The sequence below is a fragment of the Molossus molossus genome, unplaced genomic scaffold (assembly GCF_014108415.1).
Source record: "Molossus molossus isolate mMolMol1 unplaced genomic scaffold, mMolMol1.p scaffold_m16_p_21, whole genome shotgun sequence".
NCBI lineage: Eukaryota > Metazoa > Chordata > Mammalia > Chiroptera > Molossidae > Molossus > Molossus molossus.
This window is the reverse complement of record NW_023425357.1, coordinates 2,930,953-2,943,428: the sequence shown is the minus strand read 5'-3', so window position 1 is coordinate 2,943,428 and position 12,476 is coordinate 2,930,953. Positions and strand designations below refer to the sequence as shown.

The following is a 12,476-nucleotide window of genomic DNA, read 5'->3' as shown; positions in this document are numbered from 1 at the left end:
AAATCAGAGACCCAGAGAACGGCAAATACCATACAATCTCACTAATATGTCTTTGTTTTTTATCCTCACCCGAGGACATTTTTCCATTTTTTGTTCAGATAGAGTGGGAGGGAGAGAGAGGGAGAGAAACATCAATGTGAAAGGGACACATCAAGTGGCTGCCACCCACACGACCCAACCAGGGCTGGGGACAAACTGCAACCAAGGTACGTGCCCTTAGTGGGAACCTAACCCAGGTCTCTCTGGACCTCAGGCCGACGTTCTAACTGCTGAGCCAAACCAGCCAGGGCAATCTCACTAATATGTAAAATGCAATGAACAAAATAAAAGACGCGTGGGTATGTGAAACAGACTGACAGAGGTCAGGAAAAAGGCGGGTAGGGAGGGACAGGATAAAAGAAGGTGAATAAATTAGGCAAAGAACATATACCCATAATCCATGGACACAGGCCTCAGTGTGGTGAAATCCAGGGGAGAGGGAGGCAGGGTATAGGTGGAGGGGGGTGGAGGGCTGGAAAATGGGGGGCATCTCTAAAAGTGTCCAAAATATATTGAAAATGAATATGTGGTTGTCGAGTTTAGGAAAACCAAATGTGAGAATTTAGACGTGAGGCCTGTTTAAGGATGTGGCTCAAATGAGACCCTTAGCACCTGCTTCTTTAGGGTGAGAAGAGCTGGGTCTCTTCCTGTGTGACAAGCACCATGTACACTCCACACACTGGTGTGGGGATGCTGCCCGCCACATCCTGTAGGTTAGTCTCCTGAGCTTCACTTTGACGACTGAAGAATAAATCATCAGGCGCTCTGCTATAAGAATGTCCACTGGAAGGTCACTCCTCTTCCTGCTGTATGAACGACACGAGCCTCACACTGCAAAGTAAATTCAGAGTTGTCGTCCCAGAATCCACCTGTCAAGACAGCTCACTGACCTTCCAGAGGTCGTGCAGATGCAGACCTGGTCCAGCCTTGACCAGGAATGTGCATGTGTATCTAGGAGGTTTTCCTTAAGACCACAGACCTTCGCCCTGGCCGGTTTGGCTCAGCGGTTAGAGCGTCAGCCTGCGGTCAAGAGAGACCCAGGTTCGGTTCCCGCTAAGGGCCTGTACCTTGGCTGCAGTTTGTCCCCGACCCTGGTTGGGTCGTGTGGGTGGCGGGCACTCGATGTGTCCCTTTCACATCGATATTTCTCTCTCTTCCTCTCTTTTCTTCCCGCTCTATCTGAGTAAAAAATGTCCTCGGGTGAGGATAAAAAAAAAAAAAAAAAAAAGACCACAGACCTTCCCTGAGTCTGCCCTGTTTTACATGTTAATCCTGAGAGATCATGTGAATTCGGCACTGGGTCACAGACTGCTCTGCCCACCTAGAGGGGACGTAAATATGAGTATGTGGATTACATGCGTTTTCTGTTGCGTATTTTTATAGGTCTCTATTTTTAAATTGTTTACCTTCACTACAAATATATTTCAATGTTGTACAGACATTTCATCCTCTTGGTGTGTTCAGCCTCAAGAACATATTCCACAGAATAAACAAGAGCTCATTTACAAGAAATAACAGGACTTCCCTGGCAGGTTTGGCTCAGCGGTTGGAGCGTCGGCCTGCGGTACAGAGAGACCCGGGTTCGGTTCCCGCTAAGAGCGCATGCCTTGGTTGCAGTTTGTCCCCAGCCCTGGTTGGTCGTGCGGGTGGCAGCCACTCGATGTGTCCCTTCACATTGATGTTTCTCTCTCTCTCTCTTCCTCACTCTCCCTCCCGCTCTATCTGAACAAAAAATGGAAAAATGTCCTCGGGTGAGAATAAAAAAAAAAAAAAGAAAGAAATAACAGGATTATACAGTTCCTTTTGGCTCCAAGGACAGAGACCCCTGGAAGTAGAGTAGCAATTGAGCTGAAGACAATAGCAAGACAAATCCACCTTGTTGAGGAGTTTGTATTTCTCTGACGAACTCATTATTTTAGTCTCAGAATAGCACGCATGTGTGGCTGGGAGGAATCTTTGCAAAGTTCTGCAAAAACACGTGAGGAGGATTGGTCATAATCCATGAAAGAAATATTCCTGTGTCATAATCCATGTCCTATTATAAAGGATGCAAAACTCTGCTGCGTGGGATGGGATATCTCCGTGAATGATCCTCAGAAACATGAAGGATGAAATAATCCTGGTATTTCCAGAACAGACCAAACCAGCCACTCAGCTCCCACCTTCTGAAGTAAATACCTTCTCGAAGACATTGTCAAAATTCACCAGACTGAAACATTTCAAGTTCAGGCTGTAAATGTCGAGAAGGTGGTTCTAACGTGTATATGAGAAAGCAAAAAAACAAAACGGGCCAGAACAATTCAGAAGAAAAACATAGTGGGAAGGGAGGGCTCATGGGGTCACGTTTCACATGTCCCCACAAAGCTTCTGAAGAAAAGGGGTTTGGGGAGCGGGCAGAGGACAGGCACATAGATTAATGGAATGAAATAGAGATCTTTAAATAAGCCTACACAAATAAAGTCAACTGAGTGTTGACGGTGGTGCCTAAAAAACCCAAGGGAGCAAAGACATTCTTCCCATCACATGTTGGGGGAAATTGGGGATCAAGGACTTTTTGGGTGCTCATTTCTACAACATGCCAGTAAGCAGTTTCCCTTCCACATCACTTCACTTCCCTTCACCAGTGTCTGTGGGTCCCGGTAGGGCCACACCCCTGTCATCCCTCAGTGTTTCTGCCTTCATATTTCACCCATTTTGTATTTGTATTGGTCCCAGGCTGGGGGTTCATGTCCACTTCCTGATGAATTGTGAAGTTGAGGAATATTTCAAGGATAAGCATGCACGTAGGTTGCACGTTACAGTATTTGCTTGTGGTGGGAATGCAGACTGGTGCAGCCACTGTGGAAAACATTATGGTGTTGCCTCAAAGGGTTAAAAAGTGAGCTGCCATTTGACCCAGTGATCCCACTTCTAAGAATATACCCTAAGAAACCTGAAACACCAATCAGAAAGGATATATGTACCCCTATGTTCCTAGCAGCTCTATTTACAGTAGCTAAGATCTGGAAACAGCCCAAGTGTCCATCAGTAGACGAATGGATAAAAAAGCTGTGGTCCATGTACACAATGGAGTACTATGCAGCTGTAAGAAAGAAAGATCTCTTATCCTTTGAGAAGACATGGAGGGACCTGGAGACTATTATGCTAAGTGAAACAAGCCAAGCGGAGAAAAACAAATCTCACATGATCTCACTTATTTGTGGAATATAATAAACTAAACAAACTGCTGAACAAAATTAACCCAGAAAAAAATAGAGGTGGGATACAGACTGACAAGCCTCAGAGGAGGGGGTTCTGTGGGGGAAGAGATAAACCACAGAACTTACTTGCATGCATGCATGACCAATGAACATAGACAACAAAGCTGGGGATGGCGTGGGGGGGCAGGGAAAGAGGGTGTCAATGGGGGGAAAGGAGAAACATCTGTAACACAAACAAATTAATAAATTAAAAAAATTGTTTTAAGTATTTGCTTGTTTTTCTAATGTTGCTGCTGTTATCTCAGTGATTTGTGGCTATTTCTTCAGCTTCTCAGCACCAGTCCCTTGTCTCAATTTGGCATCACAAATGTGCCCCATTGTGTGGTTTTCTTTTCACTCATTACTGGGTGTCTATGGGAAACCGTTCTTATTTTTAGTGAATTTCAATTTACTAAATTTTCCACTCAGTTCATGCTATGGTAGCCTTTCAAATAAACCTTTACTTTCACAAGGCTATAAAAATATTTGTCTATATTTCTGCTAGAGAAAAATAATGGGTTCATTCTTCACCTTTTCATCCGCAGCTCATCTGGCACTAATATTGCGCGTGATACGAGGCAGGCAGGAAAGTTGGCCTTGTTCCACAGACTCACCAGCTGGTCCATCACCACGTGAGGGAGAGACCAGGATCCGCCCCCTGCACTGCAGGCATCTGTCTTGGTCCAGGTGACTCCACATGAATGGTCAGAACTGGGTTCTTTCCTCTACTCCATTGGATGAAGTATCTCAGCTATTTCATTTCTCAAAGCCCTAACAGCTCCATCGAAATAGAATAACTGGTTTTCTTTCCCTCATATCTCCCACCACACGTGCAAGGGAGCTAAAGATGAAGGAAGTGAGACTAAGAGAAAGAAGTGAGCTGCTCAAGGGTCGGTCAGCCATTTGGGATGTGGTGGTGCCAACAGCTGATATTCAATGTGTATCTGTGTGAAAAAAAAAAAATGAACTTTATAGGAAGTGATCATCTATTACTTCCAAAATAAAGAGTGCGTCTTCAAAACTACACAGGAAACATAAAGATATAGGGATAATCTTTTTAAAAGGGTGCCTCTGTGTGTGTTTCCTGTCTTCAGACAGATTCTCAGAATGTCGATTCCGTGTGAATCCCGAAAGGTCTCCACGGTTTGAAGAGGAGAGTGACACCCAGCTTCAAAGGGGCTCTGAGAAGGCAGACATGACTCAAATGATTTACCCCCAAGGAGAGGGAGAGAGAGATTTCTCTGCTCACAGAAAGAGAAAGTCAGGCAAGGACAGTCTGAGAAGGACGACCTGGGTTCCAGGACTCGAAAGAAGAGCTGAGTTTTCCTGTGGAGCAGAAGCATATGTTACAGGACCCCCAGCTGGTCCCTCCCCCACCCCTGGGCTCCCTGTGTCTGAGGGCACCTTGTTGTCTCCATCAGCAAGGCAGGAAGGGAAGGTCAGCCTTAGCACCCGCGAAGGTGGTCGGCAACTTTCCAAACTTCCTGGGTTCTGAGCTCCACCCCCTCACTCCCTTCCGCAGGTCACCCCTCACATTGTTCTTTCCAACTTACATTTCAGAGTCTGTCCACTTTCTGCTCTCTATCTCTCCATGGTCCTCTCTGTCTTCGGGGTAAATCCAGACTCTTCTCTCTGAACTGGAGGCGGCTCGTGGTCGTCCAGATGTGACCCTCCGACCTCCGCTCTCACTTCCTCTTCCCTCACCCAGACACGTGCAGTTACCCCGTGAACACACATCACACGTACACACTCACACCCTCTGCTGCTGACCAGATCGGTGCTCTCCTACAGTTCTACAGAACTAGGAAATCCCCTCCCGGTCTCGGCTAAAAGCACAGACTAGAACAGGCACTCGGGTCCCATCTTCTCATTCCTCTTCATTGCTTGTATTTCTGACCTAAGCGCTACGTGAAGGTTGCGAGGCAAATCCATGGAAGTCGTCCATGTAACAGGGTTGAAAACACACGAACTGGAGTTCAGTTACGATTGATATTATATTTTAGTTCATACATTGCACGTCTCTAGTTCATATGGTCTTCCAACCTCGGTCTGGCCATCACAGTCCATTCCTATGTATTCCTTTGCCTTATACACACAATCCCACCTCCTTCCATGGGGGGAGCACACCCATGATCAACCACCTCCTCACCTTCTCTTACTGTTGTTCAGTCTCTGTATCTCTAGGGTTCTCTAGAATGTTCTCTCCTCGAAGAACATTCTCACTCCCACCGCTAACGATTCCACGTCTTAACACAGCCATTACTTCAGCTACAGTCCAGTCATAGACCCAGTTGTTCTCATTGTTTCTCTTATTTCTCCTTTCTATAAAAGGTAATGGCAACATCAGCCTTAGCATGCCCACTGTCCTAACAGGAGTTCTCAAGATGCAGCAAAGGAGTCTCCAGAATCACAGATACAGTTCTGGTTCTGGCCCAAATACTCAGCAGGTCCTAGATGAGTACATACTATTCATGGGCATGTGAAAGACCAGAAGTGGATTCCAAATGAGAGAGGCTGTGAAAATCAAAACTAACTGTTATTTGGTGGTTCGACTCAGGACAAGAACCATGGTCTTGTTGTGTCTGAGCAAAAGTACCAACCAGACAGAGTCCCGGGGGTCAGAAGAGCCCACATATGGGTACTGGGTGTCTCCAGAGGTCCTAGAGTCCTCCTGTGCCCTCATCATGGAAAGTCTCAGAGCTACGGCTAGAATGGGGTCGTCCTCCTTGTTGTGGGTCCACAGCTGAGCCGACCCGGAAGGCGGCAGAAGCTCCTGACTCGCCACATCCTGTGCGTCACTATTTTTCAGCCCAAGGGTCCCGTCCATCTGCAGAGCACTCAGAGCAGGTGCCATGACGTCTCTCCTCCCGGCTCTTCTCTGCCTCGGTCAGTGGTGGACGTGGGGAGAAGGAGGAAGAAGGAGGTGGGGAAGACTACACCCTTGTTCATGGGAACCCCAGAGCTCAGATGGCTCCACCGGAAGGGGGCCCTGAGGAAGGAGAATCAGCTGAGACATTCGGGTACAAATCTCTGACTGGGTCTCTCTTCCAGGGCTGAGTCTGGACCAGAGGATCCACACGCAGGCAGGTGAGTCCTCATCTGGCTCCATGTCCACCTCTTACTTCTCCCCTGGGGTCAGGACAGAGCACAGAGGCTCTGGGATGAGGTGGTGAAATGAGAGGGCCTTTGGATGAGCTGAGGGATTGGGTTTGGGAAGGTATTTCTGATTCAGTTTCTGGTTTTCCTCCAGGGACCCTCCCCAAACCCACCCTCTATGCTGAGCCAGGTTCTAGGATGCCTCATGGCAGCTCTGTGACCCTCTGGTGTCGGGGGACCACAAAGGCCCAGGAGTACTGTCTGCATACAGATGACATGTCTACGTGCTCGGACAGACAGAAACCGCTGGAGCCTGGGGACAGGGCCAAGTTCTTCAAAAAGGAAATACTTGCAGAAAAATATTCCTGTACCTACCACAGCCCCACTGGCTGGTCAGAGCCCAGTGACACCCTGGAGCTGATGGTGACAGGTGAGGGGACACTCAGGGGTCCCAGCCTCAGGCTCTGCCCTCAGGAAGGGGCTGCTCTCAGGGCCTCTGCCCTCTCACAGCCCAGCCCTGGGGGACACGAGGGAGGTGTGACCCCATTTAACATACTCCTTCTATCTCTCCTAGGAGTCTATAGCAAACCCAGCCTCTCCGCCCTGCCCAGCCCTGTCGTGACCTCAGGAGGGAACGTGACCCTCCAGTGCGGCTCAGGGGAGGGATTTGACAGGTTCATTCTGACTAAGGAAGGAGAACACAGGCCCCCCTTGACCCTGGACACACATCCAGATCCCAGTGGGCTATCCCGAGCCCTGTTTCCTGTGGGCCCCGTGACCCCCAGCCACAGGTGGACATTCAGATGCTATGGCTTATTTAAGAAACACCCCCAGCAGTGGTCTGACCCAAGTGACCCCCTGGATCTACAGTTCTCAGGTGAGGAGCCCCTGACCCCTTCCTTCTGAACACAGTCAGCTCAGGGCCCTGTCCCCAGGAGACATGTGAAGCTGGATGGGAGTGAGGGGCTCTGAGGATGGTCACCCAGCAGAGATCTGCCCCTCAGAGATGCTCTCACATCTGCCCACTTCTCCCTGAGGCCTGAATTCGGAAGGTGGTGTGTGGCCAGGGGCTGTCTCATGGGGAGACACAGAGCACATGTAGGAGAAGAGATGGAGGGTTTGGGAACTCCAGGGTTAGCCCCAACCCCTCACTCTCTTGTATCCTCATTTCCAGGACCCACTGTGGGCACCAGCTCCCCACCCACAGAGCCTATCTCCGCAGCTGGTGAGTCACTGGGACTCTGCTCAGAGGGAGCACAGAGCACCCAGGAAGTCCTGAGGGGCTATCAGGGGATCTAACATCAATCAGATACTCAAGGATGGGCTGGTGTTCCAGGGGGCTGGGAGTCCCTGGGCTCTGAGGCTGGCAGGTAGCTGGTGGGGTGGTCACGGCAGAGGGAGATGCTGGGGCCCACGCTGGGGGAAGAGAAGCAGAGCTCAAATGGGGAGAAGGCAGCCCCACCCCTACCACACGCCCTGATCCCCAGGAAGCTCTGAGGGTTTGTCCCACTTCCACACGGAGTCAGGCCTGCAGAGGTGTAAGGGAGGTGAGGGTCTCCGTGGGGAGGTGGTGGGTGTGTCCATGGGGGACAGGGGCTGAGTCATGAGGGGTTCAGGCCCCTCTGGAGACACTGACTTGGATGCGCCCTTCCCCTGTCTGGGCCTCAGGGTCCCCAAGTGTAAAAAGAGAGATTCATGGCTCAGAGCTAAGATTTCCTTTCAGTTCTGGTTCTGACCTCCTGGAGGAGGGGGCCTCACAGGGACACCCAGGACATGGTGTGGGGACTGTCCCCTCTGCAGCAGTGATGGTGACATGCACAGGGAGGGGCAGGCAGGACCAGGGTCTGGGGCATCCAGGTCCTTTCCCTCAGCCCAGGCTCAGCTCAGAGGAGAGAGGGCTGGAGTCAGACCTGGTTCAGTTCCCAGCTCTGCTGCTCCTGCTGTGGGGTCAGGTGGTTCCTTATCTTCCCTGAGTTTTGGGTCATGTCTGTCCATCCCGGGTCCCCTCCTGCTCACAGGCTGCTGTCAGATTAGGTGACATAAGGGGCCCCACAGAGCTCAGGAAGGGAGAGCCCCAGCCCAGCCCACCTTCCTAGGGGGCATCTGCAGGGTGGAGATGGATCCAGGGGAGACACAGAGGCCACCCCACACCCCTGCCCCTCCTGTGTCCCTGCTGTGCTGGGGGTGGGGAATAAGGAAGGACCCTCAGCTCAGATGAGACATGGACAGGCCCCTGCAGATGAGGAGCCCAGAGCACAAAGCTGAGGTCCCTCTGGGGCAGCATGAGGAGAGCACATGGCACCCACAGTCTCGGGTTCCAGTCCCAGCCCTGCCCCTTCCAGGCTGGGTGACCTGGAGCAGATGACTCACCTCTCTGAGCCTCAGTGACCTGGGTGATGGGGCACCGTCCCTGGTGCATGACTGTGTGAGGGGAGAGGGATGAATGACAGACCCCAGCAGGTCCCTCACACACAGCAGGTGCTCAGTAAATGACATCATCGGCTCATTCCTGACATCGCTCGTGCCCAAGGTCTCCCATCGTACCTGAGAGTCGTGACTGGGGTCTTGGTGGCCTTCTTCCTGGTGATCTCCCTTCTCCTCTTCCTCCTGCTTCGACACCAGCGTCAGGGCAAAGGCAGGATGTCTGGTGAGTAGAAAATGGTGTGACCTGGGTCACACAAGGTGGGGTTCAGAGCAGCTGCCACAGGAAAGCCTAATAGCTGGAGGTCAGCTGAGTAAAAGATTTCTCACATCAAGAAATCTATACAGAAAACACTCCACTTCAGCGCAGATGTGATTAATCTTCCATCGTTTTCAATGTCATGAACTGCGAAACATACGCACAGTGTGTGCTAAGGTTTCCTTCTTTCCTGTGGAGTCGCACGGGGAGGGGGCTCCTGACCTCCCAGGGCTGGCGCTGTCCCCCTTGCCCAGCCCAGAGAGAGGCTCGTGTCCAACCTCCTGCAGGGGCCACAGACCCAGAGCCCAAAACCAGAGACCTGCAGATCGATAACCCCTGCCCTGAAGACGGCAGACGTTCACCGACCATGCTCCCACTTTGCCCTTAAGACTTCGGTCTCCTGCCCCAGCTCCATCCCACTGTGGACGCCCAGGAAGAGCCCCTCTGTGAGAGGAAGAGATAGCTGCCTGGGGAGGGGGACAGCTGTCTGAGAAGTGGATGGGAGAGGGTTTGGATGGAAGGGTGTTAGAGTCAGGGGTGGGAAGAACTGAAATCCACACTGGGTGACTTTGTGTCTCATCATTCCCCTGGGTTAGTGGCCCATCTGGGAGCAGGTGGGGTCTATAGCCCTGAGAACTTGGGGACCTAGTAAGGAGACTCACCCTGTTTGCCCCAGCAGATGCTGCCATGAAGGACCCACAGCCTGGGGCGAGCGTGGAGCTGGACTCTCAGGTGAGACCCTGCTTCTGTCCAGGCACCAAGGACCTCATGTTGCCCAGTTTAGCCAATGGACTCTTCCCTGTCCTCACATCACCTGGTTCTCAGCAGTGTCCACACTGACCTCTGCTTCTGGTCACCCAGGTCGTCCTGCTGTGACTCACTGCTCCTGGTTTCCTTGTGACCTCATGACCCCTCCTCTGGGGTCCCCTTTGCTGGCTCCTCGTCCTCTGTCTGACCCTGTGCAGCCCCAGAGCTCAGGAGGATGAATGAATAAGTGAATCCCCCACAGGTCCCCAGGATCCCCTCTTTCAGTCCCCCAGCAGATGTGATGGGGAGCCCACTGTTCACAGCTCCATTTAGGTGCCGCGGTGCAGCCCTGAGCAACACTGTCTCCACCCCCCTCGAGCTCACCTGTGGGTGAGGGGGACAGTATGCAAACAAGTGACAGTGTCCCAGAGAGCAAAGTGCTGTGAAGGGAAATAAAGCAAAAGGAGGGGATAGAGTATGTGGTGGGAGGAGGAACAGAGGACAAAAGGTGCAAATGTCCTGAGGCAGGACAGGAAACTTCAGGAGGATGGGCCATGTCGCTGGAGACAGATGAGCAAGAGATAACATGTTAGGATAAGAGTCAGAACCATAGAAGCATCCAGATGCCCCAAGACTTAGGAAGTCCCAGCTGATTCCATCAGGAGAGGGAACTAGTGTCATTTAAAGTGTAAATCATCACTCCAGCAACATGCGGATGATCGAGAGGAGGATATTACACTGAAATCAGGAGACACTGTTTCTGTCCGTCTCTCCCACAGAACAGGCACAATGACCCCCAGAAAGTGACATGCACCCAGGTGAACCACCCAAGATCAAGACTCAGTCAGGGAATGGGCACCTCTACTTCCTCTTTGAGGGAGGGATGGCTGGACATGAAGGGCAGACAAGCAGACGAGGACAGACAGGTGGACAGTCAAGTGGGTTTCATCCCCTCCACACATGCAGGATTCCCCCAAACTCAACCATGTTTTATTTCTCTCACTCTCCCCTCACTGCAGGCTGCTGCATCTGATGCCCCCCGGGACTTAACTTACGCCCACCTGAACCTCTTGGCCCTCAGTCAGCAGACCAATGCACCCCCTTCCTGCCTGCCAGGGAGCCCAGATGAGCCCGTCGTGTACGCCTCTCTGGCCACCCACTAGCCCAGGAAGGACCCAGACCCCACACTCCAGGAAGGGGGCTGGAGGGACCCCAGAAGACATGGGAGCTTCCCCCATGGACACTCAGCTACTGACCCAATCAGCGTAAACACCTGAGGTGACCACTAAAATCTCCTGGGACCCTCAGGGAGTCACCTGATTCTATACCCAAACGTAGCCAATATTCCTAATTTTGGAAATAAAGCAACAGACTTTCAATAATCATTGTGCGAACAAAGACAGATGTGAATGTTTTCACTTAAATGATCATGTAAATCTCACACACCACACCTATGAAATGGGAAAGTTAAAAACCATGAATGAACATCTTACCAAATGAAAAGGCTTAAATAATCAAGGGCCTACGCAGTTATTCAAGGATTTAGGAATGAGGTTGCATCGAATCTTTAGATCCACAGATGACTGGATTAGAAAGATGTGGCATGTGTGCAAAATGGAATAGAAATCAGTCGTAAAAAGTGTGAAATCCTGCCCTTAGCAACAGCATGGATGGACCTTGAGGCTATTGTGCTGAGTAAAATAGTTCAGATGGAGAAATATTTCCTTTATATCTGGAATGTTTAATATCATCAAAACAAACAGACAAAAACAAACTTTTAGAAGTAAGAGCCAACTGGTGGTTGTCAAGGGGAGGGGCTGGGTGGGTGGATAGAAAGGGGGAGAAAGTCAATAACATGCGATAGCTTTGCAGGGAGACAGGTGGTTCCCTGACTCTGTGAGGGGGGGAGGTTCTGAGATAAATATCAAACCTGTGCTGAACACCTGAAGCTCATAGGATATTGAGCGTCAGCTCGACTCTAGTACAAAGATTCAACTGAAAATTATTAGGAAAGGGATAGCAAACTTCTATAAAGGAAGGTGTCGTAGAAACATGATATGGATGGGAGTAGGTACCACTGGGAATAACCACCAGAAAAATCTACAGAGACAGAACATTCCTTCTGGAAGCATTAATCATACCCCTAAATCTTAGCCTGAAAGACCAAGAAAAAAGGGAGAACACACACGTTTCTAACAGAACAGATGAAACAGCAGAAACCACAACACCGTGCACAGACTGAAAAGATAGTAGTAGGACATCGTGAACAATGGGACGCCAACCCATTAGAAAATGCAAACGTAAACTTGACTAAACGAACATGAGGAGAAGGAAATCTCTACCACCCTCTATGTAGATTAAATGCAAAAATTCTCCAAGCTGAAGTCCTGTGCAGGTGGTTGCATGGGTGACTTCTTTCAAACACTCATGAAGCGCACACACACATACACACACACAATAACACAAACTTTTCTTTAAAAGAAGAAGAAGAAATACATCCTAACACGTTAAAATAAAAGATTTTTAAATTGGTTTTTAGAGGGAGAGGAAGGAGGAGGGAGAGCACAGAGAGAAATGTTGACGTGAGAGTGATCACCGCAGAGTCTCCAACCTGCCCCTGTGTTCATTGCCCCGGGACACCTGCCCGGCTCCTTCATGACCAGGCTGAACACAGA

At 50.4% G+C, this 12,476-nt stretch overlaps 1 protein-coding gene across 1 annotated transcript; it reads left to right on the top strand.

Moving 5' to 3' along the window:
- The first annotated feature begins 6,332 nt into the window (after window positions 1-6,332).
- On the top strand, window positions 6,333-9,065 carry LOC118639294 (leukocyte immunoglobulin-like receptor subfamily A member 5). Its single transcript, XM_036275617.1, has 4 exons — window positions 6,333-6,365; window positions 6,646-6,804; window positions 6,949-7,251; window positions 8,905-9,065. The coding sequence occupies exons 2-4, from the start codon at window positions 6,651-6,653 to the stop codon at window positions 9,027-9,029; spliced, it is 582 nt and encodes a 193-aa protein (XP_036131510.1). The 5' UTR covers window positions 6,333-6,365; window positions 6,646-6,650; the 3' UTR covers window positions 9,030-9,065.
- Window positions 9,066-12,476: the final 3,411 nt, after the last annotated feature.